At 44.7% G+C, this 25,267-nt stretch overlaps 1 protein-coding gene across 1 annotated transcript in view; it reads right to left on the minus strand.

The window, feature by feature from the left end:
- Nucleotides 1–1,143: 1,143 nt before the first annotated feature.
- The window catches only part of PI4K2A (phosphatidylinositol 4-kinase type 2 alpha), a 37,527-nt gene continuing 13,403 nt past the window's right edge, over nt 1,144–25,267 (minus strand). Inside the window, exons 3-9 of the mRNA XM_025397385.1 lie at nt 22,003–22,134; nt 21,446–21,599; nt 14,723–14,784; nt 12,712–12,811; nt 11,098–11,231; nt 10,560–10,619; nt 1,144–3,610 (exon numbers count right to left, since the gene is read on the minus strand). Coding sequence (XP_025253170.1) covers nt 3,449–3,610; nt 10,560–10,619; nt 11,098–11,231; nt 12,712–12,811; nt 14,723–14,784; nt 21,446–21,599; nt 22,003–22,134 — 804 coding nt within the window. The 3' untranslated portion in view covers nt 1,144–3,448. The remainder of the gene's footprint in view (nt 3,611–10,559; nt 10,620–11,097; nt 11,232–12,711; nt 12,812–14,722; nt 14,785–21,445; nt 21,600–22,002; nt 22,135–25,267) is intronic.

Here is a 25,267-nt window from a genome sequence, read left to right on the forward strand (position 1 = left end):
AGGGAAAGACTGTCATGGTCAGCCCCGCACAGTAGGCTGGGGCCTTGGATTGGCTTAATCTGCAGTCAAACTAGTGGTGCCAGCTCCTCATTTGGCTTATTCATCCTTATGGGCTGACCACCCAAAGGTGGACCAATCGTTCTGAAGCTGCCTGCATTATATCCTAGGCTTCCCATGACCTGGAAACCCTTGAAAGCAGGGGTTTTTCCTGCAGTTCTAGCTCCACCTCAAGAGAAGCACACTCTGTGCTTATTAACTTTCTTCTCCCTCTCCATCCGCCCTATAAAGCATATAGCAGATCAAGCAGATTATTCAGGGTGTGAAGTGGGGCAGTGATGTACACAAGGCAGGGCTGCCCTCTGGTGGCCGAGAGGAGGAGCCACTACTACCTGAGTATAGGTAGTTCCTCTTTTTTATTTTATTGTTTGCTTATTTAATTAATTTATTTATTTTTGAGACAGAGTCTTACTCCAGGCTGGAATGCAGTGGTGCATTCGGCTCAGTGCAACCTTCACCTCCCGGGTTCAAGCGATTCTCCTGCCTCAGCCTTCCAAGTAGCTGGGATTACAGGTGTGTGCCACCACACCCAGCTAATTTTTGTATTTTTAGTAGAGATGAGGTTTTGCCATGTTGGCCAGGCTGGTCTCAAACTCCTGACCTCAAGCGATCTGCCTACCTCAGCCTCCCAAAGTGCTGGGTTACAGGCGTGAGCCACTGCACCCAGCCTGTAGGTCCACATTTCTTATCCCAAGCCCTTGGTACTAGATTATTTTGGAATTCAGATTTTTAACTTTTTTGGCTCTTAAGTAGTCAGGGCAAATACTGTATCCCTAGTAGGGAACCATGTCATAAAATATATTGACATTTCTGCAACAAAGAATCACACTAAGAGGGACACATCATAATTACCAATAGCTTCCCATCAGTGCAGGTTCAGGTCAGGTTTGGTTTCAAATGGGTTATGAAAATACTTTTGGTTTTCAGAGCATTGGGACTTTGGAAATGAGGACCTGGATCTTTATTCGGGGGAAATAGCCCCAGGAGCCACGAATCAGCAACTCCGTGGAAACACAGGTTTCTTTGCCGTCAAAATTCCGTTCCTATCTTCTTTGTCTTCCCTTCCCCCAAAAGAAACTGGACAAAAAAGGTCAGAACTGGATTTGTTATTCATACATTTGCGTTGACTTAAATACATTACGTACAATTTCTACAGTGGATTAGAAGAACGACACAGGGGGCAGCAGCACTCTCGCAGCCCAGCCTCCATTCCCTGACACTGGAGGCAGGGCCTATGGCTGGCAGAGGGACGGTGTTCCACGAGTGCCACCCAGAAGCCTGCCCCGGCACTCTGGGCCCCTGGCTCTTCCAGAGTCCACATTCAAGGCAACCTGAGCACAGGCTTGAGGGAGAGTGGAGAAAGGCAAGGAAAGGATGCCCACACTCTTGCCTGCCAGGCCCAGGACCAGCTTGCTCCTACATTGGACCCAATTTCCTTCTGATCACAGAGCTGGTCTGGATCGAGACAATGTGCAGATCTGGCATGGAGGCTGTGGCCAGGTGAGGCAGCCGGGCTCCCTGTTAGACCCCCAGGCTCTCTTGCACACCAGATGGGCACTTTACCAACAGGTTTGGGTAAAAATGTCTACAGAGAGCTATGCACACCTGAGTCCCCTTCTGGCTCCTACAGTCAGGGGGCAGGTGTTCCCTCAAACATTGTTCCCAAGGCCAGTGTCCGAGTCAGCTGCATGTGATTGTCGGGGCTGGGGCAGGCAGGTGAGCTGTACCTTTGTCCACAGGGCATGCACATCCGGCTCTCAGAAATTCTTCCTGTCAGCCAGGTGGAAGCCTGGGACAACCGGGCTCCTGGTGGCTGGACTGGAAGGGGACCGGTGGAGACCAGCCTGAACCAGCTGACCAGAGGGCTGCACATCTCTGCTCTGCAGCCGGGCAAGCAGTAGACATGCAGCCATAGTCCTCACTCCCTTTCTTTGGTTGTTTTTCAAACCTTCAAGATAGTTTCTTTCTGAGGTTGACTGACCAATTGCAAGGTGCCAGAATTGTGAAATGTCCAGTAGCACAGGGCATGAACACAGCTGCCCCTCAGACATAGAGGGCACCCTTTTTACTTCCTCCTGAGGCCGTACTTTGCTTTGGTGTAGAAAGGGCTCAAACACCTGGCAAGTGGGGGTGGGGAGTGAGGCAGCAGGGGAAAAGACACATGGAAGCAAGAAGATGCGCACTGAGCTGGGCAGAACCAGGGACAGTCTGAAGGCCTCTCTCCTTTGGGTCCCGCCTTTCTCAGGAAGCCATAGAGAAATTGACCTAGAACAAGTCAGGGAGAAAAGGGAAACTGCTATTTATGAGGCAGAATCCACGTTCTGTGACTTCCACCAAGCAGCAGTGGTGGCACAAAAAAAGTCCAAGAACCTAACAGCCTGTCCTCTTAGAAGCCAAGACTCATCCCAGAACCCTGCAGAGACCCACTCCAGAAGACAAACTGAACTTTTACATCAAAAGAGTTGGCGGGGGAAACTTAAAACGACAGGAACAAATGAGAAGATTGGGACCAAGGACTCAGGAAGCAAGGTGGGATATGTTCACCCATAGACCACTTAGCTCCCAGCATACACTCCAGCCACGTGGATCACTTTTACATGTTGGGAGTCAACTTCCTACTAAAATGTAAATGCTAAGACTAGCTCTTCCTGCCTCTGCTTGAGAAAGAGACAAGCTGTAGGCCAGCAGAGAGCAGACAGGTTCTCTATGATTGTGTGCGGAAGTGCTGGCAGGGGTAAAGCAAAAACCTCCCGTCCAGGAGAACTGTTTGGAGGCTTGCAGCCAGCCCACAGCACTGGTGGGAGATGGAGGAGGCTTGGCAAAAACCCGAAAGAAAGGTGTGGCTTCTGTCTGTCCCAGTGCTGTGGTACTGCGAATCATCCAGCTGCCCTCTGACACCGCCTTGGCTCATGGGAGGAAGCAACTGCAAGGCAGCTGAATGTCAGGTCTATGCAAATTTAGGCCTGGATTAAAGATTTCTGACATGAGATGACCCAGGGTTCTGCTACAAGCATTTAAAGTTGTTTTCGTTTTGTTTGTTTTTCTGATGCAGAATATAATAGGGAATTGCAATAGAGCAGGGTGTCAGGGAAGGAAGGGACTGTCCCAGCCTGCCACCAGCAGATGCTGGAAGGGAGATGCTCCTTCCCAGGCATCTGGACTATGTGCATGGAGCTCCAGCCTCCCCCACACTCAGAAGGGTGAGGAGCACTCACTGTTCCTGATTGTGCTTCTCCCTGTGGATGGGAAAGCCCTGAGCGGGGTGGCAAGCAGAGAGGGAGGGCTCTTAAAGGTGCTGCTCTCCACCGGCTTCTCTGGCTTTTCCTGCACCCCACTTCCCAGGCTTCCTCCCACCAGTCTCTGACAATATTTCCTCTGCCTGCCTCTGGAGCTACCACCATGAAAAGAAGGGCTTCCGGCTCTGAAAGCTCTGTGTGTAGGACTCGCTAGAAGACCGCTGGTGGGAACGGGCCGTCTCAACAATCACAGGCGGCATCTGGACGAGGTGCAGGGGACTCTTGTTGTCTTTCAAGGCCTGGGTCAGATTTAAGATCTGCAGTGGGAAAAAGGAGATGGGTGAGGGAGAGGCCTCAGCATTCCAGATCTGCCTTTGAAAGGAGATCAGTAGAGAGGACTCCTACAAACCAATTTTTAAAAACACCAATGGAAAATCATGCAAATAGGCTATTTACAAAAGTAGAAATGAGCAAAACAGAAAATAGAAACCTCTCAAATCATTTAAAAAATACAAACGAAAACAAATATTTTATTTTTTTTGCCCTCCAGTTAGTTAAGATACAAAAGAATGACTCAGAGTTGGGGAGAGTTCAAAAAAATAAACACTTGCCAGGCACACTGGCTCACGCCTGTAATCCCAGCACTTTGGGAGACTGAGGCAGGTGGATCACTAGAGGTCAGGAGTTTCAGACCAGCCTGGCCAACATGGCGAAACCCCGTCTCTACTAAAAATACCAAAAAAAAAATTAGCAGGCCATGTGGGCACACACCTGTAGTCCCAACTACTGGGGAAGCTGAGGCAGGAGAATCGCTCGAACCCAGGAGGCGGAGGTTGCAGTGAGCTGAGATCATGCCACTGTACTCCAGCCTGGGCAACAGAGTGAGACTCCATCTCAAAAAACAAAAACAAAACACAAAAAAACCCTGAAAAATGAACAGACCCTAACCTGGCCAACATGAGAAACTCTGTATCTACTAAAAATACAAAAAAATTAGCCAGGTGTGGTGGTGGTGCACACCTGTAATCCCAGATGCTTGGGAGGCTGGGCATAAGAATCTCTTGAACCTGGGAGGCAGAGGTTGCAGTGAGCTGAGATCATGCCACTGTACTCCAGCCTGGGCAACAGAGCGAGACCCCATCTCAAAAAAAAAAAACAAAACAGACTCTCTGACTTGGCAATTCCATTTTTAAGAAACACTAATGGATATGCATAAAACATTTAGTTTCAAAAAGTATATAATGTAATATTGTTTATAACAGTGAAAAGATTAAATTAAATTGTTAATAATTTAAGGGATAAGAAACAATTATCCTAAAATATCTAGAAATTTAACCAGGGAACTATCAGATATACATGTAAATGTATTGGCATAGAAGTAATCACAATGTTGTGTTAGATGCAAAGGAAAGCAGAAAAGGAACCCGTGTAAGATTGTAACCCCTTTTACTTTCTAAAATTCTGTCTTCCTATCTACCTATAGTGTAGAAAAAAGTCTGGCAGTTGGCAGTGGTCATCTCTGGGTATCAAGAAAATATAGGTGTTTTTAATTATTTATTGTTGTTCATCCCTATTTTATGATTTTCCTACAAAGATGATGTAAATGTAAAATGTAAAAAGCCAGCTGGGCGTGGTGGCTCACGCCTGTAATCCCAGCACTTTGGGAGGCCAAGGTGGGTGGGTCACCTGAGGTCAGGAGTTTGAGACCAGCTTGGCCAATATGGTGAAACCTCGTGTCTACAAAAATACAAAAATTAGCTGGGCATGATGGCAGTTGCCTGTAATCCCAGCTCCTGGGGAGGCTGAGGTGGGAGAATCACTTGAACCCGGGAGGCGGAGGTTGCAGTGAGCTGAGATTGCGCCACTGCACTCCAGTCTAAGCGAATGAGCGAGACTCCATCTCAAAAAAAAAAAGTAAAAAGCCAACATTTCATTTAGATTCTCCTTCCACCACTATCTCTTCATCATCTTTTTTTTTTTAAACAAATGTTTTACCTTGGAATAATTTTAGAGAAAAGTTGCAGATAGTACAGAGAGTTCCTATATAGCATTTGCCCAGTTTCCCCTAATTTTTTTTCTTTCTTTTCTGAGACAAGGTCTCACTCTGTCGCCCAAGCTGCAGTACAGTGACACATTCATAGCTCACTGCACCCTCCAGCTTCTGGCCGCAAATGATCCTCCCACCTCAGCCTCCCAAAGTGTTGGGATAACAGGCATGAGCCACTGAGTCCAGTCCTTACCATCTTTTGTCAGTATTTTACAGGTATTTCAGTTATGTGTCCATGAGGACACAGTTTCTCCTCTCTGTCAAACTTAGTATCACCATCATTTATCTTCTCTGGTAGGAGAGTACAAAAGCTGAAGGTGTCCTATCTTCTCTCTTTTTTTTTTTTTCTGAGACGGAGTTTCACTCTTGTTGCCCAGGCTGGAGTGCAATGGCGCAATGTCAGCTCACAGTAACCTTTGCCTCCCAGGTTCAAGCGATTCCCCTGCCTCAGCCTTCCGAGTAGCTGGGATTACAGGCATGCACCACCACACCCAGCTAATTTTGTATTTTTAGTAGAGATGAGGTTTTTCCATGTTGGTCAGGCTGGTCTCAAACTTGCAACCTCAGGTGATCCACCTGCCTCGGCCTCCCAAAGTGCTGGGATTACAGGCATGAGCCACCGCGCCTGGCCCTATCTTCTTTAAAACAGTAGATGTTGAAGATTTCATGGGAGGCTAGGTTGCACCCTGAAATCACACAGACACACAGCCCTCAAGCCACAGATATCCTCTTACACAACCGCTGCTTACAAAGGGACAGAGATACACCTGCAACAGGGGTCATTTGTTACCCTATCAGTAACAAATTTCTTTTTTACTTAATTGTTTTGGTACTTGCCAGCATCCTACACTGTTCCAAATAGTCTTAAGCAAAATATCAGGGTGAAGAACTGAAAGGAGATTGCTGGAGTATCTGGGGTAAACATGTCAAATTATCTACTACTTATTTTCAAAAGATTTGGCCAAAAGAGAAAATCTATCTAGGGAGAGAGAGAAATTAAACAGACATTATTCAGATATACCAGTGGATATACATAGACACATGAGATAAATCTGGCTAAATACAACAACTGAAGAATCCAGAAGGTTCCATTCTTTCAACTTTACTGAGGTTCGAAAATTTCCCAATTAAAAAGCTGAAGATAAGCCTGGAACCAGGAGTAAAAAGAAAGAAGAATAAAGAATTTAAAAAGAGGCCAGTCGCAGTGGCTCACGCCTGTAATCCCAGCACTTTGGGAGGCCAAGGCAGGTGGATCATGAGGTCAGGAGATCGAGACCATCTGGCTAACACGGTGAAACCCCATCTCTACTAAAAATACAAAAAATTAGCCGAGCGTGGTGGCAGGCGCCTATAGTCCCAGTTACTCGGGAGGCTGACGCAGGAGAATGGCGTGAACCCGGGAGGCAGAGCTTGCAGTGAGCCGAGATCACGCCACTGTACCCCAGCCTAGGCGACAGAGCAAGACTCCGTCTCAAAAATAAATAAATAAATAAATAAAATAGAAATTATTTTTAAAAGTTGAAGAAAAATTATAGCAGTCACATAATACTAAAGAATAAATACTATCTTTGAAAATGTTGGGCTGGACGTGGTAGCTCATGCCTATAATCTCAGCACCTTGGGAGGCCAAGGCAGGAGGATCACTTGAAGCCAGGAATTTGAGACCAGCCTGGGCAACATTACAAGACCCCACCTCTTAAAAAAAAAATTACCCAAGGCCGGGCGCAGTGGCTCACACCTGTAATCCCAGCACTTTGGGAGGCAGAGGCAGGTGGATCACAAGGTCAGGAGATCGAGACCACCCCAGCTAACACTGTGAAACCCCATCTCCACTAAAAATACAAAAAATTAGCCAGGCGTGGCAGTGGGCACCTGTAGTCCCAGCTACTCAGGAGGCTGAGGCAGGAGAATAGCATGAACCCGGGAGTCGGAGGTTGCAGTGAGCCGAGATGGCGCCACTGCATTCCAGCCTAGGCGACAGAGCAAGACTCTGTCTCAAAAAAAAAAAAAAAAAAAAAATATTACCCAGAAATGGTGGTGCATGCCTGTGGTCCTAGCTACTCAGGAGGCTGAGTGGGGAGGACTTCTTGAACCTAGGAGTTCAGAGTTGCAGTTGGCTACGATTGGGCCACTGCACTCCAGCCTGGGTAACAGAGCATGACCCTGTCTTTTAAAAAAAGAAAAGAAAAAGAAAATGTTAAAGAGGCATTTCTCTGAGACCCTAGATTCTTTTTTTTTTTATTTTTTTTTTGAGGATACAGAAGATTTATTCAAAGTCCAGGTACAGACTGGCCAACCTGCCTCTACAGTGTTCACAGCGAACACAGGGCTAGACAAGGGAGGAGTTTATCAAATGGTTTTAATCGGTTCTCTCCGCGTCACAGGCCATCGGGTAAGGCAACGGAATGTGCATGGGGTCCCTGTGGCTCTGCCGTCACAATACTGAGCCTGGAATTGCTGTTAGCAAAATATACATCTGTGTCAGACCCTAGATTCTTTAACTCCTGGTGAGAAGCCTTTGAGTAACAACTTCTATCACCTGACTGTGTCCCTGTGGGGCCTCTTCACTCTTTCCCTACATCTCAGGGCCCTTGTACTACAGCCCATCCTGTGATAATGGCTCAGCTACGTAGACAGGGTTATGACCTCTTTTCTCTGTGCTTTGTCAGATTTCTATAGCGCAGAGGACCATTTTGCTTTGATGTGTGAATTGTAGACAAGTAAGCACGTGAGTGATATACTGGCCATGTGCATGTTGGAAGGAGCTGGATGGTCACCCTAAGGTAGTAGGTGCTGTAGGTTACAAGATGCCAAAAGCTCCTCTGAAGACATTAGGAGCACAAGATGGAGAGAAATAAAACTGCACTACCCCAGCCTCCCCTATCACGCTGAATAATGGCCCTATCTGAGTAATGGGAGAAGGGTTGGCAAGGGACTGAGCTGGGAAGAAATTAGACAAGACATTGCAATATGGAAAGAGGCATAGCCTACATCAACTGGAGAAGCCAGTTTATTTCTTTATGCTGAGTTCCATAATATCAGAGTCTATCATGTGGCTTTTAATGTTTCCAAGAATTCTGCCAGCCTAATTGGTCCCTTACATTACTTGGGAAATGTAGGAATACCATGTTACTGGTATTCAGACAGCTACAATAATTGTAGTTCTTAAAACCTCTGTCCAGGTCGGGCTTAGTGGCCAGGCGGGCAGATCACCTGAGGTCAGGAGTTTGAGACCAGCCTGGCCAACATGGTGAAACCCCATCTCTACTAAAAATACAAAAATTAGCCAAGTGTGATGCCATGCACCTGTAATCCCAGATACTTGGGAGGCTGAGGCAGGAGAATCACTTGAACCTGGGAGGTGAAGGTTGCAGTGAGCCAAGGTTGCAGTGAGCCAAGATTGCACCACTGCACTTCAGCCTAGGTGATAGAGCGAGACTCTGTCTCCAAAAAAAAAAAAACCCTCTGTCCAACCTACTTCCAGGGAAAAACGGGCTCAGCAAGCCCAGGAGGTGCTGTCATCAGGTCTTTAGATAAATGGCAGGAAGAAGTAAATGCAGAATTAAGGCTGAGAAGATCCTCTTGCCCTTTAAAGACGGGAGAAGCTGAATTTTCTGTATACAAAAATCATAATCCTAACAGCTATTAATACTACAAATTGAGTATTTCAATATGCCAGGTACTACTCTGTTTCAAATCATTTATCTCATAATAATTCTGTAAGGCAGGTACCATTATTATTATTATTATTATTATCTTGAGACAGGTTCTCACTCTGTCCCCCAGACTGGACTGCAGTGGTGCCATCTCAGTTCACTGCATCCTAGACCTCCCAGGTTCAAGCGATCCTCCCACCTTAGCCTCCTAAGTAGCTAGGATTACAGGCGTGTGCCACCACACACGGCTAATTTTTGTATTTTTTGTAGAGATAGGGTTTCACCATGTTGTCCAGGCTGGTCTCCAACTCCTTAGCTCAAGTGATCTGCCCACCTCAGCCTCTCAAAGTGCTGGGATTACAGGTGTGAGCCACCATGCCTGGTCTCAGCTACTATTATTGACCCCACATTAGACACGAGGAAACTAAGGGAAGGAGACATTTAAGTAACTTGCCCAAAATCTCACAGGTAGTAAATGGCAGAGCCAGGCTTCAAAAACCCAGGCACTCTGACCAGTTTGTACCCTTAACAACTAGGCCATCCCAGCTCTCTTTAAGAAGACTTCAAAGTGATAAGCATAATACCAGTACCCCACAGAGTTTTCAAACCATTTTTCAAGCATTTCTTTACTATGCTTTGGAAGATCAACAATCCCCTTGGTTTCCTTAGCTCCCTTTAAGGTGAAGTGGAAAGAGAAGGAATAATGTAACTTGTACCTATAACAACAAAATTATAACCATAATCAATATCTGAGTGCTTCATGTGCCCAGTACTCTTTTTACTAAACGCTTGATAAGCATTATCTCGTGAAATCCTCCAGCCAACTGTGCAATATATTATTACTATTCTGTTTTATGAACAAGAAAACAGAGGCTTTTGCCCCAGGCCACAGAGCTTCCAAGTAGTGAAACAGTTTGGCTCCAGGGCCCAGATCTTAACCACCAAAACATACAGCCTGCCTTGAGCAACTTGAGGACAGGGAGCATTAGTTTAACTACCAATGAATTACCTAGCAACTAGCAGAGATAAGCACACATTAAGTGCTTCATCAAGCACTGGATACAAGGGAAGAGGTGGGAGAATTGGGAGGGCCACCTTCCCTCTCCTAGGTGTTAGGGTAGAGCCATAAATAATATATGGAACAGACTGAAAAAAGATATAAAACACGGCCGGACACAGTGCCTCATGCCTGTAATCCCAGTGCTTTGGGAGGCCGAGGCAGGTGCATCACTTGAGGTCAGGAGTTCGAGACCAGCTTGGCCAACAATGGCAAAACCCCGTCTCTACTAAAAATGCAAAAATTAGCCAGGCGTTGTGACATGCGCCTGTACTCTTAGCTACTTGGGAGGCTGAGGCACAAGAATTGCTTGAACCTGGGAGGCGGAGGTTGCAGTGAGTGGAGATCATGCTACTGCACTTCAGCCTGGGTGACAGAGTAAGACTTGGTCTCAAAAAAAAAAAAAAAAGGGTGTAAAACACAAGCTTCAAACATTTGCTCAACCTGAGCACACAACCCTCCCAGAGAGACACCAAAAAGATACTGGGAGGATGTCCCAGGCTTACCTGGCCCCGCATGACAGCAATCTGCTTATGGAACTGGCCCCTGTCGAAACCAGGATCTTTCTGCAAAAGAAGACCAGAAGGAGATGGAACCTGTGTGAATGCCTCACAGGAACCCATTTTTTCCCCCAGTTAGAAACTTTCTAATAAGGAAAACCTGCATAAGGCTTCTGCAGCTTGGTGAAGTCAACCACTCCCACAAGAACTCCCTGCTTTACAGATGAGGAAACAGAAAACAAGTCAGTATCTTCCTCTGCATCTCAAACTCTAGGCTGCAGTGCTCCATATTAAAATGAAAGCCCTGCAGATACATTGCAGCCACATGATGCACAGGAGAGACACATCATTGTGATTTATCACCCCTGCCCATTTCTCTCAAACCCATCCAAACCAGGTCCTGCTGTCCACATGTGGAAATCTTGCTATTCGTTGGCAAAAAGGTGTTAGCCATTTCCTCTTGGCTTGTGTCAGGACCAATTTAAAAAACCATTAAAAATTCCTTCTTCCATATGATAACAGGGCTGAGGTTCCCAGGGCTAACCTTGAAGAGTTCATAAAGGTCCTCTTCCAAGTCCTTGACGAAGTTAGGGTCCGATATCTTTGGAAGGATCAGATCTTTTATCTCCTGAGAAAATGGGACTTTCGCCTGGGGCAACCAGGCCCAGTAAAAAGGATCTGAAAAGAGGAAAAGCCAAAGGCAAAGCTGCTGTTGGAAAAGTCCCTGCTCATCTGCGTCCTCCACCGGGTCAAGGCACTTTCTAAAGGAGAACCCCTCTTCCCTGATATACAACAGAAACAAAAACTTACGAGTGCTCTTAATCGTAAAGGTTACCTAGCTAGTCAGTAGAGGAACCAGGGTTCAAACCCAGGACTGCCTTATCTCAGAGCTCTTTCTCAAACATTACATGACTTTCCAAGATGCAGGGTCTAGAAGCAACTACTTGCCACTGAGATGCTGAGATGGTCTTTCTGAAAAGGAAGACCAATGCTGCAAAAGGGGCTACTGACTCCCTAGGTTTATTTCTCCTCCTTTCCGAAAGCTTCTCAGTTTCAACAGGGTAGGAGATGTAACAAGGAAGACAGAACACTGATAGGCAGCTTATATTTAGAGACACAAATAGAATAAATTATGGAAAGATAGTCCTCAGAAAACAGAAGAAAAAAAAAGATATTTCAGGAAATATACACTAAAACAATAAAATAACAAATTAAAAAATTTAAAAAGGGCTGGGCGCGGTGGCTCACGCCTGTAACCCCAGCACTTTGGGAGGCCGAGGCGGGCAGATCACAAGGTCAGGAGATTGAGACCATCTTGGCCAACACACTGAAACCCTGTCTCTACTAAAAATACAAAAATTAGCTGGGCGTGGTGGTGGGAGCCTATAGTCCCAGCTACTTGGGAGGCTGAGGCAGGAGAATGGCGTGAACCCAGGAGGCGGAGGTTGCAGTGAGCTGAGATCGCGCCACTGCACTCCAGCCTGGGAGACAGAGCGAGACTCCGTCTCAAAAAAAATAAATAAATAAAAATAAAAATAAAATAAAAAATAAATAGCCCTCGGCCAGGCGCAGTGGCTCACACCTGTAATCCAAGCATTTTGGGAGGCTGAGGCAGGTGGAACACCTGAAGTCAGGAGTTTGAGACCAGCCTGGCCAACATGGTGAAACCCCCGTCTCTACTAAAAATACAAAATTAGCGGGGCGTGGTGGTGCATGCCTGTAATCCCAGCTACTCAGGAGATTGAGGCAGGAGAATCGCTTGAACCCATGAGGTGGAGGTTGCAGTGAGCCCAGATCGTACCATTGCACTCCAGTCTGGGCAACAATAGAGAAACTCCATTTCCAAAAAAAAAAAAAAAGACAGTCCTCAGAAAGAACGAGAAGAATGCAAAGAGACAATGAGAAAATTCATCCTTATGCTTCTGATTTCTAATCACCTTTATGCTTGCAATGGGAATCATAGAAGACAAAAATTAGAAAAACAGCTTATATTATGAAATAGTTGCCACATGCCAGCCATTGTGTTAAAGTGCCTAAACTGCATTATTTCATTAATTTTTAGAATAATCCTATGATAGAGACATTATCATCTCCACTGCACAATGAGAAAATAGACTGAGCAAGGGAAGAGCCAGATCACCATTGTCTCGAGACTTACATGCCCTCCAGGAGTCAGGATGCTTCAGTGGGAAAGCCAGCCCATTGTCTATGGCAGCCACCTTGATAACAGGCTCCTTCACCACCACCCAGTCTGTGTCCTGAAGAGCAAGGAAAGACTAATGACTGAGGAATCCCATCTCCCTCAGGCCCTTCCTGAGTAGCAAAGCAACTCATCCCAACTCCCTCAAGAGAACAATCCTTATTGAACTTATCTTGAGCTACTCTCTGAACTGACTTCCATGTTGTTATCTGAACTTAGCACATTTTGGGGCCTCTGACCTGGCTCTTGTTCAAGGCTCAAGAGTCCTGTTCTTATCTTAGAAAAGGTACACCTCCCCAGGAGCTGCTACAGTCTTTGGTAAGAAGGATAATGACAATAATAAAGATAACTATAAGTCATTCCTCCTAGGGCAAGAAAATGAGAATCCCGAAAGCAGAACAGAAGAAATAAAATCCGTATCAGTTGGCCAAGGTCCTTTTGTGTGGACCTTGACTCAGATGTTACTTCACTGGTGACAACTACATTTTCCAGCGAGAAAACAGAGCCCCGGAAGATAACAGCTGGCTGCTCCTGCACAAGGGAGTCTGTTTTCCTGCTTTAGTGGTGCATGAAAAGGAAAAGGACAAGAGCTGAATGTAAAAAGAGTGGGCATGTCACCTGTGACAGCCCATGTCAGAGACAATCACTGACTATGCGGCTCCATGCTTCAGGCTCATGGGTGCCATCACAGGAACGAGAACTGTGGTTCCAGGATGCCTGAATTTGAATCCCCTGAGACGCCTTATTAAATGTGCAGAATCCTGAGTTTTACACCAGACCTGATGAATCAATTTCTAAGGGAAATGCCTGAAGAATCTATGTACTATTTTAAATAACTCTTCAGAAGATTCAGGCACAAAATTTGAGAGCCACTATTAGAGAAAGTAAAAAAGTTATAAGGAATAAAAACCCCACCCTGGGCAACATAGCAAGACCTCATTTCTACAAAATATTAAACAAACTTTGTGCCTGTAGTCCCAGCTACTCAGGAGGCTGAGGTGAGAGGTCTGCTTTGAGCCCAGGAGTCCAAGGCTGCCGTGAGCTAGGATAGCACCACTGCACTCCAGCCTGGGCAACAGAGCAAGACCCTATCTCTCTCTTTTTTTTTTTTTTTTTTTTTTGGAGACAGAGTCTTGCCCTGTCGTCCAGGCTGGAATGCAATGGCGTAATCTTGGCTCACTGCAACCTCCACCTCCTGGGTTCAAGTCATTCTCGTGCCTCAGCCTCCTGAGTAACTAGGAATACAAACTCCCGCCATCATGCCTGGCTAATTTTTCTATTTTTAGTAGAGACAGGGTTTCACCACGTTGGCCAGGCTGAACTCCTGACCTCAGGTGATCCTCCCACCTTGGCCTCCCAAAGTGCTGGGATTGAGTCACCATGCCCAGCCAACCCTGTTTCTTAAAAGAAAAAAAGAAAGAAAACAAAAAAAGAAATAAAACCAATCTCACTCTTTCCCAGGTAGCCTTCTGCTAATTTTGTAAAACATGCAGACTGAACAGTGGTAGAGAAGTGTGGTGGAGGATGAAAGGAATGAGAAAGGAAAGAAAGTTGCAGGAGCAGCGTTTTCTAAACTTATGTTCTGTGGACTTGCGGTCTACTGTGAGAAAAGTGGCTCATGGTTTAAAAAGGGTAGAAATCAAATTTAAATAGGTTTGTTTAATGTAGTACTTCTGAGACCTTTACTATGCTACTGTGCAATATGAAGCTCAAAGAAAGGAACAGAGTACGTAATATGTTCCAAATCTACTTGACCCTTTCTTCATGCTATTCCTATTAACGTGTGTCAGTAGGATGTCCTTGAAACACATATTGAGTAAAACTATACCAAATATTAACCTATTAATTTTAAATGTATGCACCCTCCGATTCTTCTGAACTTATATGACCTACATCTCTGACCATTTTGTGTGTTTCTGTATTATGCAAATACTCTTCATTCTCTTTAAGATTTATCTCAGCCTCTTACCCGAGAGCTAGAACTATCCATTGGACAGTCATATTTAATCAGCCAGTTGTCATTGCCTCGATCTGTGAACAGAAATATAAAGTTAGCAGAAAAAAGGGGGATGACTTTCAATTTTTGTAATGGTGGACTAGGTATTCTGGACACTTGGACTAACCCTTCTGCTGAGAATGACTACAAACACTGGATAAAATATTTTTAGATCTCTTTAAGGTACTGGAGATTTTAACAAGACCACAAAGAATTCAAGAGTGAAGTTCTGGGAGAGAAAGGAAATCCATGGGAGGAAGTGGAGCCCAGCACTGTGGCTTCTTTTCCCCTAGAGCACTTGCCGATTTGGAAAGAGGTGGCTATGAGCTTGAGAGGTAGAACAAGAGCCTTGTTATAAGAGCCTTGTGGAGCTAGAGAGACAAAAACTATAATCCAGTGACTGATCAGGGGTAAGGGACCCTCATATATCATCTATGCTTTGGGTTAAGACCTGAAGCACTCACTACCACACCTTGGAAATACACCAAGCTTCACCTCAACACCTGAAATTAAAGTGATACTGGATTGTTAGTGCCCTAGGTGCTTGCCAAAAGAAATCTTCTTCCTCCAGACAGGATTTACAATAATATCTTAGGCCTTCATACAGCTCTACGATTTCTGATAGGCAGTATTTGACAATGAAAAACAATCAGGTACACAAAGAAACAAGATGACAGGAATAAAAACAAAGAGAAACAACTGAACATTTTTTTTTTTTTTTTTTTTTTTTTGAGACGGAGTCTCGCTCTGCCGCCCAGGCTGGAGTGCAGTGGCCAGATCTCAGCTCACTGCAAGCTCCGCCTCCCGGGTTCACGCCATTCTCCTGCCTCAGCCTTCCGAGTAGCTGGGACTACAGGCGCCCGCCACCGCGCCCGGCTAGTTTTTTTTGTATTTTTTAGTAGAGACGGGGTTTCACCATGTTAGCCAGGATGGTCTCGATCTCCTGACCTCGTGATCCGCCCGTCTCGGCCTCCCAAAGTGCTGGGATTACAGGCTTGAGCCACCGCGCCCGGCCAACAACTGAAAATTAAAACAGATCTGTAGCGGCTCCAAACAATAAAAATATACAGACATTAAAATGTTCACAATAAAATCCTTAATACATTTAAAAAGATAAAAGTCAATATTAAGAATATCAGCAGAGGCTGTACCTGAAATCCCAGCATTTTGGGAGGCTGAGGAGGCAGAGAATCACTTGAGGTCAGGAGTTCAAGACCAGCCTAGGCAAAATAGCGAGACCCCATGTCTAAATAAATTGTAAATAAGATTAGCCAGGTGTGGTGGTATGTGCCTATAGTTCCAGCTACTTGGGAGGCTGAGGCAAGATAGCTTGAGCCAAGAGTTAGAGGCTGCTGCAATGAGCTATGATCATACCACTATACTCTAGCCTGGGCAACAGAGTGATACCCTGCCTCCAAAAAAAAAAAAAAAAAAAATCATACCTGAATTTGATCAAGCCTTTAAACTCAAGCAGTAAATTTACAGGAAACACAGAGAATAGAGGGTGTCAAATCCACAATGTGGAAATTCTACAGGGCAAATATCCAGTTTCTTCAACAAACAAAAGGCAACGGGAAAAAAATGTGAAACTTTCCCTAAATTGAAGACATTTAAGAAACACATTAACCTGGCCAGACACAGTGGCTTATGCCTGTAATCTCAGCACTTTGGGAGGCTGAGGTGGGAGGACTGCTTGAGCCCAGGAGTTTAAGACCAGCCTGGGCAACATAGTGAGATCCCATCTCCAAAAAAACAGAAAAGAAAGATATTAACCAAATGTAATATGTGGACCTTTATATCATGATTTCAACAAGCCAATTATAAAAACCACTTTTGTATGAGACAACTGGGGTAATCTGAACACTAATGGGACATTAAATACTGATTATACTGAAAAAAAATGTATCTCTTCAAGAACATATGGAGGTATCTATGGATACTATAAAATTATGTCTCCGATTTGCTTTAAAATAATCCAGCAGTTCCAGTAAAAGCCTTAGTTGAAAAAAAAAAAAAATCCAGCAGGGATGGGGGTAGCAGGAAGTGAGGCTTTACACAGTACCATTGAAGGTGGTAACAAGTATATGGGGTTTATTATACCAGTCTCTTTACTTTTGTGTATTTTGAAATTTTCCGCCGGGCGCAGTGGCTCAAGCCTGTAATCCCAGCACTTTGGGAGGCCGAGACGGGCGGATCACGAGGTCAGGAGATCGAGACCATCCTGGCGAACACGGTGAAACCCCGTCTCTACTAAAAAATACAAAAAAACTAGCCGGGCGAGGTGGCGGGCGCCTGTAGTCCCAGCTACTCCGGAGGCTGAGGCAGGAGAATGGCGGGAACCCGGGAGGCGGAGCTGAGATCCGGCCACAGCACTCCAGCCTGGGTGACAGAGCAAGACTCCGTCTCAAAAAAAAAAAAAAAAAAAAAAAGGAAATTTTCCTACTAACCAGCTAAAAAATTATTGTAAGTAAACTACGGGACACAGAAGAAATGAACAATGGAAATTAGAAAATATAGTCTCCATCTATAAAATGAGAGGATAAAAAATGTTTAAATATATTTTATAATGATTGATTACAGTGGAAAAATACACACTTGTATGATACACCTAAACTATGCTTAAGATGAAATTAAAGTCTGAAGTGCGTATGTTAGAAAAGAAGAGGCTGGGCGTGATGGCTCTCACCTGTAATCCCAGCACTTTGGGAGGCCAAGGTGGGTGGATCACGAAGTCAGAAGTTCAAGACCAGCCTGACCAATATGGTGAAACCTCGTCTCTACTAAAAATACAAAAATTAGCCAAGCGTGGTGGCATGCACCTGTAGTCCCAGCTACTCGGGAGGCTGAGGCAGGAGAATCGCTTGAACCCGGGAAGCAGAGGTTGCAGTGAGCCAAGATCATGCCACTGCAATCCAGCCTGGGTGACAGAGCAAGACTCCATCTCAAAAAAAAAGAAGCGGGGAGGGGTAGGGGTATGGGGACGGGAGGGGTAGGGGAGGGGAGGGAACGGGAGGGGGGGAGCAGAGGGGAGGGGAGGGGAGGGGGGAGCAGAGGGGAGGGGAGGGGAGGGCAGGGGAGGGGAGGGGAGGGGAGGGAAAAAGCTAAATATCAATACTTTAAGAGAGGATTCTAGGAAGATGGTGGAGTAGGAAACAACAGAAATCTGTCTCCCCATGTGGACAACAATTGTACTGGCAAAAATCTGTCTGATGTAATTATTTTGGAGCTCTGGAGTCTATGGAGGGCTTCCAACTTGCAGGGGAAAGCCTGCACAGTAAATTGTGGTTAATTTCATTCAATTTTGGCTCTTAGCCCCACAAGCAGCTACCCAACCCCCACTCTTCAGCCACATGGCAGCCAGATATGCACAAGTTCTAGGAGCAGCTCGCAAACAGCTTGAGGGTGCCAAGGTGGGCAAAAAGGACCCTAAAATCATAATGGTGAAAGACTGCAATCAAGAACAATGAAAAGATGCCTGCTTTTACTTCTATTCAACATAGTACTGGAAGTCTTAGAGCACTGAAGCAAGAAAAAAGAAATAAAAAGCCCCCCAATTGGGGGAAAAAAAAAAAAAGAGGGAAAATTATGTCCGTTCATAGATATGATTATGTACATAACCCTAAAATTTCCAAAAAAACAAACTGCTAGAACTAATAATTCAGCAAAGTAGCAGCATACAAAGTCAATCCACAAAAAAATCAGTTGCAAGCCGGGCGCAGTCGTTGACACCTGTAATCCCAGCACTTTGGGAGGCTGAGGTAGGAGGATTGCTTGAGCCCAGGAATTTGAGACCAGCCTGGGCAACGCAGTGAGACCTCGTCTCCACAAAAAATTTAAAAACTAGCCAGGCGTGGTCCTCACACCTGTAGTCCAGCTACTCCTACTCATGCGGCAGAGGTAGGAGGATCACTTGAATCCAGGAGTCTGAGGCTGTAGTGAGCTATGATTGTACCACTGCACTTCGGCCTGGATAATAGAGCATAACTCTGTCTCTTTAAAAAGTAAAACTAAAGGCAACAGATTGAGAGAAAATATTTGCAAATTATATATGTGATATGGGATTAATAGCCAGATATACAGAGAACTTTCAACAAATGTAGAGAGAACTCAACAATAACGACCAAAAAAAAAAAAAAAAAAATTCAAAAATAGGCAAAGGACTAAAATAGCCAACTCCAAAGAAGATATATGATTGGCCAATCAGCACATAAAAAGTTGTTTAACATCAGCCGGGTGCGGTGGCTCACGCCTGTAATCCCAGCACTTTGGGAGGCCAAGGTGGGTGGATCACGAGGTCAGGAGATCAAGACCATCCTGGCTAACACGGTGAAACCCCATCTCTACTAAAAATGCAAAAAATTAGCCGGGCGTAGCGGCGGGCATCTGTAGTCCCAGCTACTTGGGAGGCTGAAGCAGGGGAATGACGTGAACCCAGGAGGCAGAGCTTGCAGTGAGCTGAGATCGCACCAGTGCACTCCAGTGTGAACGACTGAGCGAGACTCCGCCTCAAAGAGAAAAAAAAAAAAAAGATGCCTAACATCACTAATCATCAAGGAAATGCAAATCAAAATGATACGATAACATCTCACACCCATTAGGATGGTTACTATCAAAACAAAATAGAAAACATTCAGCAGAATGCAGATGAAATACGAAAAGGAAAAGTGCTGGCGAGAATGTGGAGAAATTGGAAGGAACCCTCGTGTGCTGTTGGTGGGAATGTAAAAATGGCGTAGCTGCAGTGGAAAACAGTATGGTGGTTCCTCAAAAAATTAAAAATAGAATTACCATATATGATCCAGTAATTCCACTTCCGGATATATACTCAAAAAAACTGAAAGCAGGGTCTTGAAGAGATATTTATACACTCAGTAGCATTGTTCATAATAGCTAAAATGCAGAAGCAACCCAAGTGTTCACTGAAAGATGAATGGATAGACAAAATGTGGTATATACATAAAATGGATCAGTATTTACCCTTAAAAAGGAAGGAAATTCTGATATATACTGCATCATAAATGTACCTTGAGGACGTTATGCTAAGTGAATAAGCGAATCACCAAAAGGCAAATACTGTACTATTCCACTTACATGAGGTACTTAGAGCAATCAAAATCACAGAAACAGAAAACAGAATGATGGTTGCCAGGGACGTGGGGAGGGGGAATGAAGAGTTACTGTTTAATGAGTATAGAGCTTCAGTTTTACAAGATAAAAAGAGTTCTGGAGGCCGGGCATGGTGGCTCATGCCTGTAATCCCAGCACTTTGAGACACTGAGATGGGTGGATCACCTGAGGTCAGTTGAAGACCAGCCTGACCAACATGGTAAAACCCCATCTCTATAAAAATACAAAAATAAGGCCGGGCGCGGTGGCTCAAGCCTGTAATCCCAGCACTTTGGGAGGCCGAGACGGGCGGATCATGAGGTCAGGAGATCGAGACCATCCTGGCTAACACGGTGAAACCCCGTCTCTACTAAAAAATACAAAAACTAGCCGGGCGAAGTGGCGGGTGCCTGTAGTCCCAGCTACTCGGGAGGCTGAGGCAGGAGAATGGCGTGAACCCAGGAGGTGGAGCTTGCAGTGAGCTGAGATCGGGCCACTGCACTCCAGCCTGGGTGGCAGAGCGAGACTCCGTCTCAAAAAAAAAAAAAAAATACAAAAATAAGCTGGGCATGATGGTGGGTGTCTGTAATCCCAGCTACTCAGGAGGCTGAGGTAGGAAAATCACATGAACCCAGGAGGTGGGGGTTGCAGTGAGCTGAGATCGCGCCATTGCACTCCAACCTAGGTGACAGAGCGAGACTCCATCTCAACAACAACAAAATAAAAGAGCTCTGGAGATGGATGGTAGTGACAGCTGCACAATATGAATGTATTTCATACTACTTTAAAATGGTTAAGATAATAAATTTGATGTTATATGCATTTTACTATGATTTTAAAAATCAGACAAAATACAGGTCCAGTAAGGTGAATTTAAAGATTTTTTTTTTTTTTGGAAACACAGTCTTGCTCTGTCACCCAGGCTAGAGTGCAGTGGTACAATTTTGACTTACTGCAACCTCCGCCTCCCGGGTTCAAGAGATTCTCCCACCTCAGCCTCCTGAATAGCTGGGACTACAGGTGCGTACTACCACACCCGGCTAATTTTTGTATTTTTAGTAGAGACAGGGGTTTCACCATGTTGTCCAGGCTGGTCTTGAACTCCTGGCCTCAAGTGATCCATCTGCCTTGGCCTCCCAAAGTGCTAGAAGTACAGGCATGAGCCACCGCGTCCAGTCTGAATTTAAAAATTTTGTCCTCAATACATGTACATTTTGCCAGGTTAGTTGAATTTAAATTGCACTGTAAAAAAAAATTTTTTTTAATTATCAATGATCTAAGTATCTACTTCAAGAAGTTAGAGGAAGACAAAACTGTCCTGTTACAGGTCTTGAGGCTACAAGAATGATGAGGGATCAAGGATAAGAGTACTCTTCACAGTGCTTTGGAAGAGCTAAGTGTCTTCTGTCTGGAACCAGCAAAGAATGTAAGATAAAACGTAAATACTAACTCCAGGCATCACCACCTCTGAAAACCACACATGATGTGTCTGGACGAGGCACTCTGACTCCCAAGCCCTGCAAGCCTCCAGGCCTCCCTGTGCCTCAACACAGTCTGGCACAGGGCATGGGACCACCTGCAGCTACTCACCAGTGTTGCGGATGATGTAATCCAGCACCACCAACCGCTCAAACTGCAGCAGTAGTTGCCGGTTAGTGTTCTCAGGAAGAGGTTCTGCTTCAAAACGCCGCAGCCAATAGTCTGCATCTTTGTAGCCTTCAACAAAGAGCTGGAATGAACCAACCTGGAACCAAGAGGAAGGAACAAAGGTTTTTCCCTACTGCCCAAGTCCAAAGACCTTTGGCGTATGCCAGATACCCATTAAGGCCCTATGGAGTTTGTATCAGAGAAGGGAAACTTTTCAAATCTTTACATCCTCATTTCTTGCAAGTATAGGAGAAAAGAGATGTAACAGTGATCATCCATCCAAATTAAAGAACCTATCCAAATGAATCAGAGGAGTAAACTGAAAAGTTAGGTCTCAACTTTTTAAACTTTAGCCACTTGACAGAAATGAGGAAGACAGGATCCTCAGAGCAGGTTATTCACGTGCCCATATTTGAGTTGTAGGCACCTTGCTTCACCACTTGGATGACTATGTCACTATAAATCATGACCCTTGATAAGCCACAGAAGTGCGTCTATACCTTCGGTGGTAGCCCGATGCGGTTAAACCGCTGTCCCACTTTTGGCACTTTCTCTAGCGCAAGCCGCTTGCCCCTGGACTTCACTCGGTCAATGGCACTATAGTTGAAGGTCTCACTGGCCAGGTATACTACCTACAGTGAAAACAGGAGAGATACTAAGGTTAGAGTCAAGTTTAAGGAACCAGAACACTATGGCAGAGAATAAATAGCTTGATGTTCACAAATACTATTCCTCTTCCAGGGCACAGAAAGAATACATTTCTCAGCCTTCCCAGCAACTAGGAGAGGGAAGATAACTACTTTGAGCCAATGAAATAATGACAAAATTATGTATGTACAACACTTCCACTGCTGGCAACTAAAATCTCCCACAATCCTTAATTCACATTCCCCAGTCTGTACAGCTAGGAAAGAAGGGCTGGGAAATCGCAGAGCCATACCATGGAAGAACCTCGGATACCTTGTTACTATATGAGTGATGTGGTATCTAGGAGAGCTGCCTATCTGGCGTGAGTCTGAGATGTAATCAAGAAATACACTCCTGGCCAGGCGTGGTGGCTCATGCCTGTAATCCCAACACTCTGGGAGGTCGAGGAAGGTGGATCACTTGAGGTCAGGAGTTCGAGACCAGCCTGGCCAACATGATGAAACCTCAGTCTCTACTAAAAACACAAAGAAAAAAATTAGCCAGGTATGGTGGTGCATGTCTGTAATCCTAGCTACCTGGGAGGCTGAGGTGGGAGGATGGCTTGAACATCAGAAGCAGAGGTTGCAGTGAGCCAAGATCACGCCACTGCACATTCTATCCTGGGTTGCAGAGGGAGACTCTGTCCCCCCACCCCCCAAAAAAAAAGAAAAAAAAGAAATACAATCCAACTGTATTAAACTACTGAGATTTAGGGGTTGTTACAGCAGCTAGTATGAAGTACAAGGATTAACACTGTCATCTCCTGGGTTAGATTAGGCCAAATGCCCATTTTATTTCCAGATACAAACAAGTTGCAATTTACTCTATACCCCCTTATTTCCTTTTGAATTTTTTTTTTTTTTTTTTTTTTTGAGACAAGAGTCTCACTCTGTTGCCCAGGCTGGAGTGCAGTGGCACAGTCTTGGCTCACTGCAACCTCCACATCCCAGGTTCAAGGGATTCTCAAGCCTCAGCCTCCCAAATAGCTGGGATTACAGGTGTGTGCCACCACTCCTGACTAATGTTTGTATTTTCAGTAGAGAGAGAGTTTCACCATGTTGGCCAGGCTGGTCTTGAACTCCTGACCTCAGGTGATCCTCCCACCTCGGCCTCCCAAAGTGCTGGGATTACAGGCATGAGCCGCTGTGCCCTGGACCTTTTGAATTTTTTTACTTTGTGAAATTATTCATATTCAAAAGATAAACATTAAAATTGGTTTTCATTTTAATTAACTGCTATTTTTATGTATAGGCTATATCTGGAATATTACACAAGAAATACTGTAATCCTGGCTGCCTCTGAGGAAGGAAACTGAATGGCCAGGAGATAGGGGTAGCAGGGAGTCTGAATTACTTTCTCTGTTTATCCTATGTGCCTTCTGATTTTTGTACTAGATGCATGCATTGCCTACTCTAAAAAAATTTTTTAACGGGTCATCAATATTATACTTGATTTAAGTAAAACTGCAGAGACATCACTGTAATCCACATATGCATCTATTGTCACACTTATCACATTGTCTTGTAATTATTCATTTGTATATCTAACTTCTCCCTTAAAACTAATGAGATTTGAGGAAGCAGGGAACATCTTATTTATATTAGCATCCACAGTACCTAACACAGTAGTTGGCACATGCTCATTAAATATTTATTAAGTGAATGAATGAATGAGTTACAAGCTTCTTCCAGAGACAGCAATAAGTGAGTTTTAGCATATAAATACCTAAAATAAAACTTATAAGAAAGCTATTTTCCTAAGCCTTGTAAAAGTTATTACAAATAACTGTTTTTTTCCCATGAACCTGAGAGGCAAAATAACTGCCTCTCATCTATCACTCCATCCTACCATCTAGTATTAATAGAGTACCTAAAATGGATGTGCATGGTACTGTAGTAGGCACTTCCTGCCTTACAAATCAGAAAACTCAGGCATAGGAATAAAGAAAAAGGAGCTTTTCTAAGGCTACCTTGCCAGTGTCCACAGTGAAACTTCTGGCTCTCTCAAGCCATAAATCCCCTTTTGCCCCCATCATATTTATTTTCTATCATTCTTCCTAATAAACCACTTTTTCCCCATGACTATGAAACTGTTATAACCTGAAACCTCATAGAAGCAGAGAGCAGAGACAGCCAGTGAGTGAGAATTACAGCCTTACCATTTGAAGTTCCAATGCAATGTGAGCCCTGTTTCTATAATGACAGATGCTCTGATCAACTGGATAGAGTCCTATCACAAGAGTTGGGGAGACAGGAAGGGGAGTCCTCTTACTATTCTCTAGCAGCTATATGTTAAGATTCCAAAGTTCTGTCTCATCTCAGTCTCACAGAAGACAAGTATTTTTTTTTTTTTTTTTTGAGATGGAGTCTTGCTCTGTTGCCCAGGATAGAGTGTGGTGGCACAATCTCAGCTCACTGCAACCTCTGCCTCCCAGGGTCAAGCGATTCTCCCACCTCAGCCTCCCAAGTAGCTGGGATTACAGGCACACACCACCATGCCCAGCTAATTTTTGTATTTTTAGTAGAGACAGGTTTTCACCATGTTGGCCAGGCTGGTCTTGAACTCCTGACCTCAGGTGATCTACCCACTTCAGCCTCCCAAAGTGCTGCGATTACAGCGTGAGCCACTGAGCCCAGCCAAGACAAGTATTTTTGTTGTTGCTGACTTTCTGATGCAAAAGATCCTCAGGCCTCATGAAGGTTCTCTAACAGGGAAAGAGGAAGACCAGAGATAGGGAAGAAAGGGATTGTGGGGGTGACACTAAGGATTAGAATAGCTCGTAAAAATATCACAGGCTAACATATGGAGGATTTACGTTGTGCCTGACTTGCCCAAGTGTTACACAAATCAAAAACTGCAGAGCAAGAATTCAAACTCAAGTGCTCCAGAAGCACCAACAGAGCAGGCAGGCATAGGGCCAGGCATGGTCTGCTATTTGCCTAGTAAAGGAAGAAAACTACAGAGTGATGAGCAAGGAGAATTTAAAAGTTTCTAGAGTCTAAGAGGAGCCCAGTAGAAGCATTTCAGGTTAGGAGACTTAAGAGCATTAATTATCATACAAGATGTTCAAAGCATCTT

This window comes from Theropithecus gelada, chromosome 9, assembly GCF_003255815.1.
Source record: "Theropithecus gelada isolate Dixy chromosome 9, Tgel_1.0, whole genome shotgun sequence".
Classification (NCBI taxonomy): domain Eukaryota; kingdom Metazoa; phylum Chordata; class Mammalia; order Primates; family Cercopithecidae; genus Theropithecus; species Theropithecus gelada.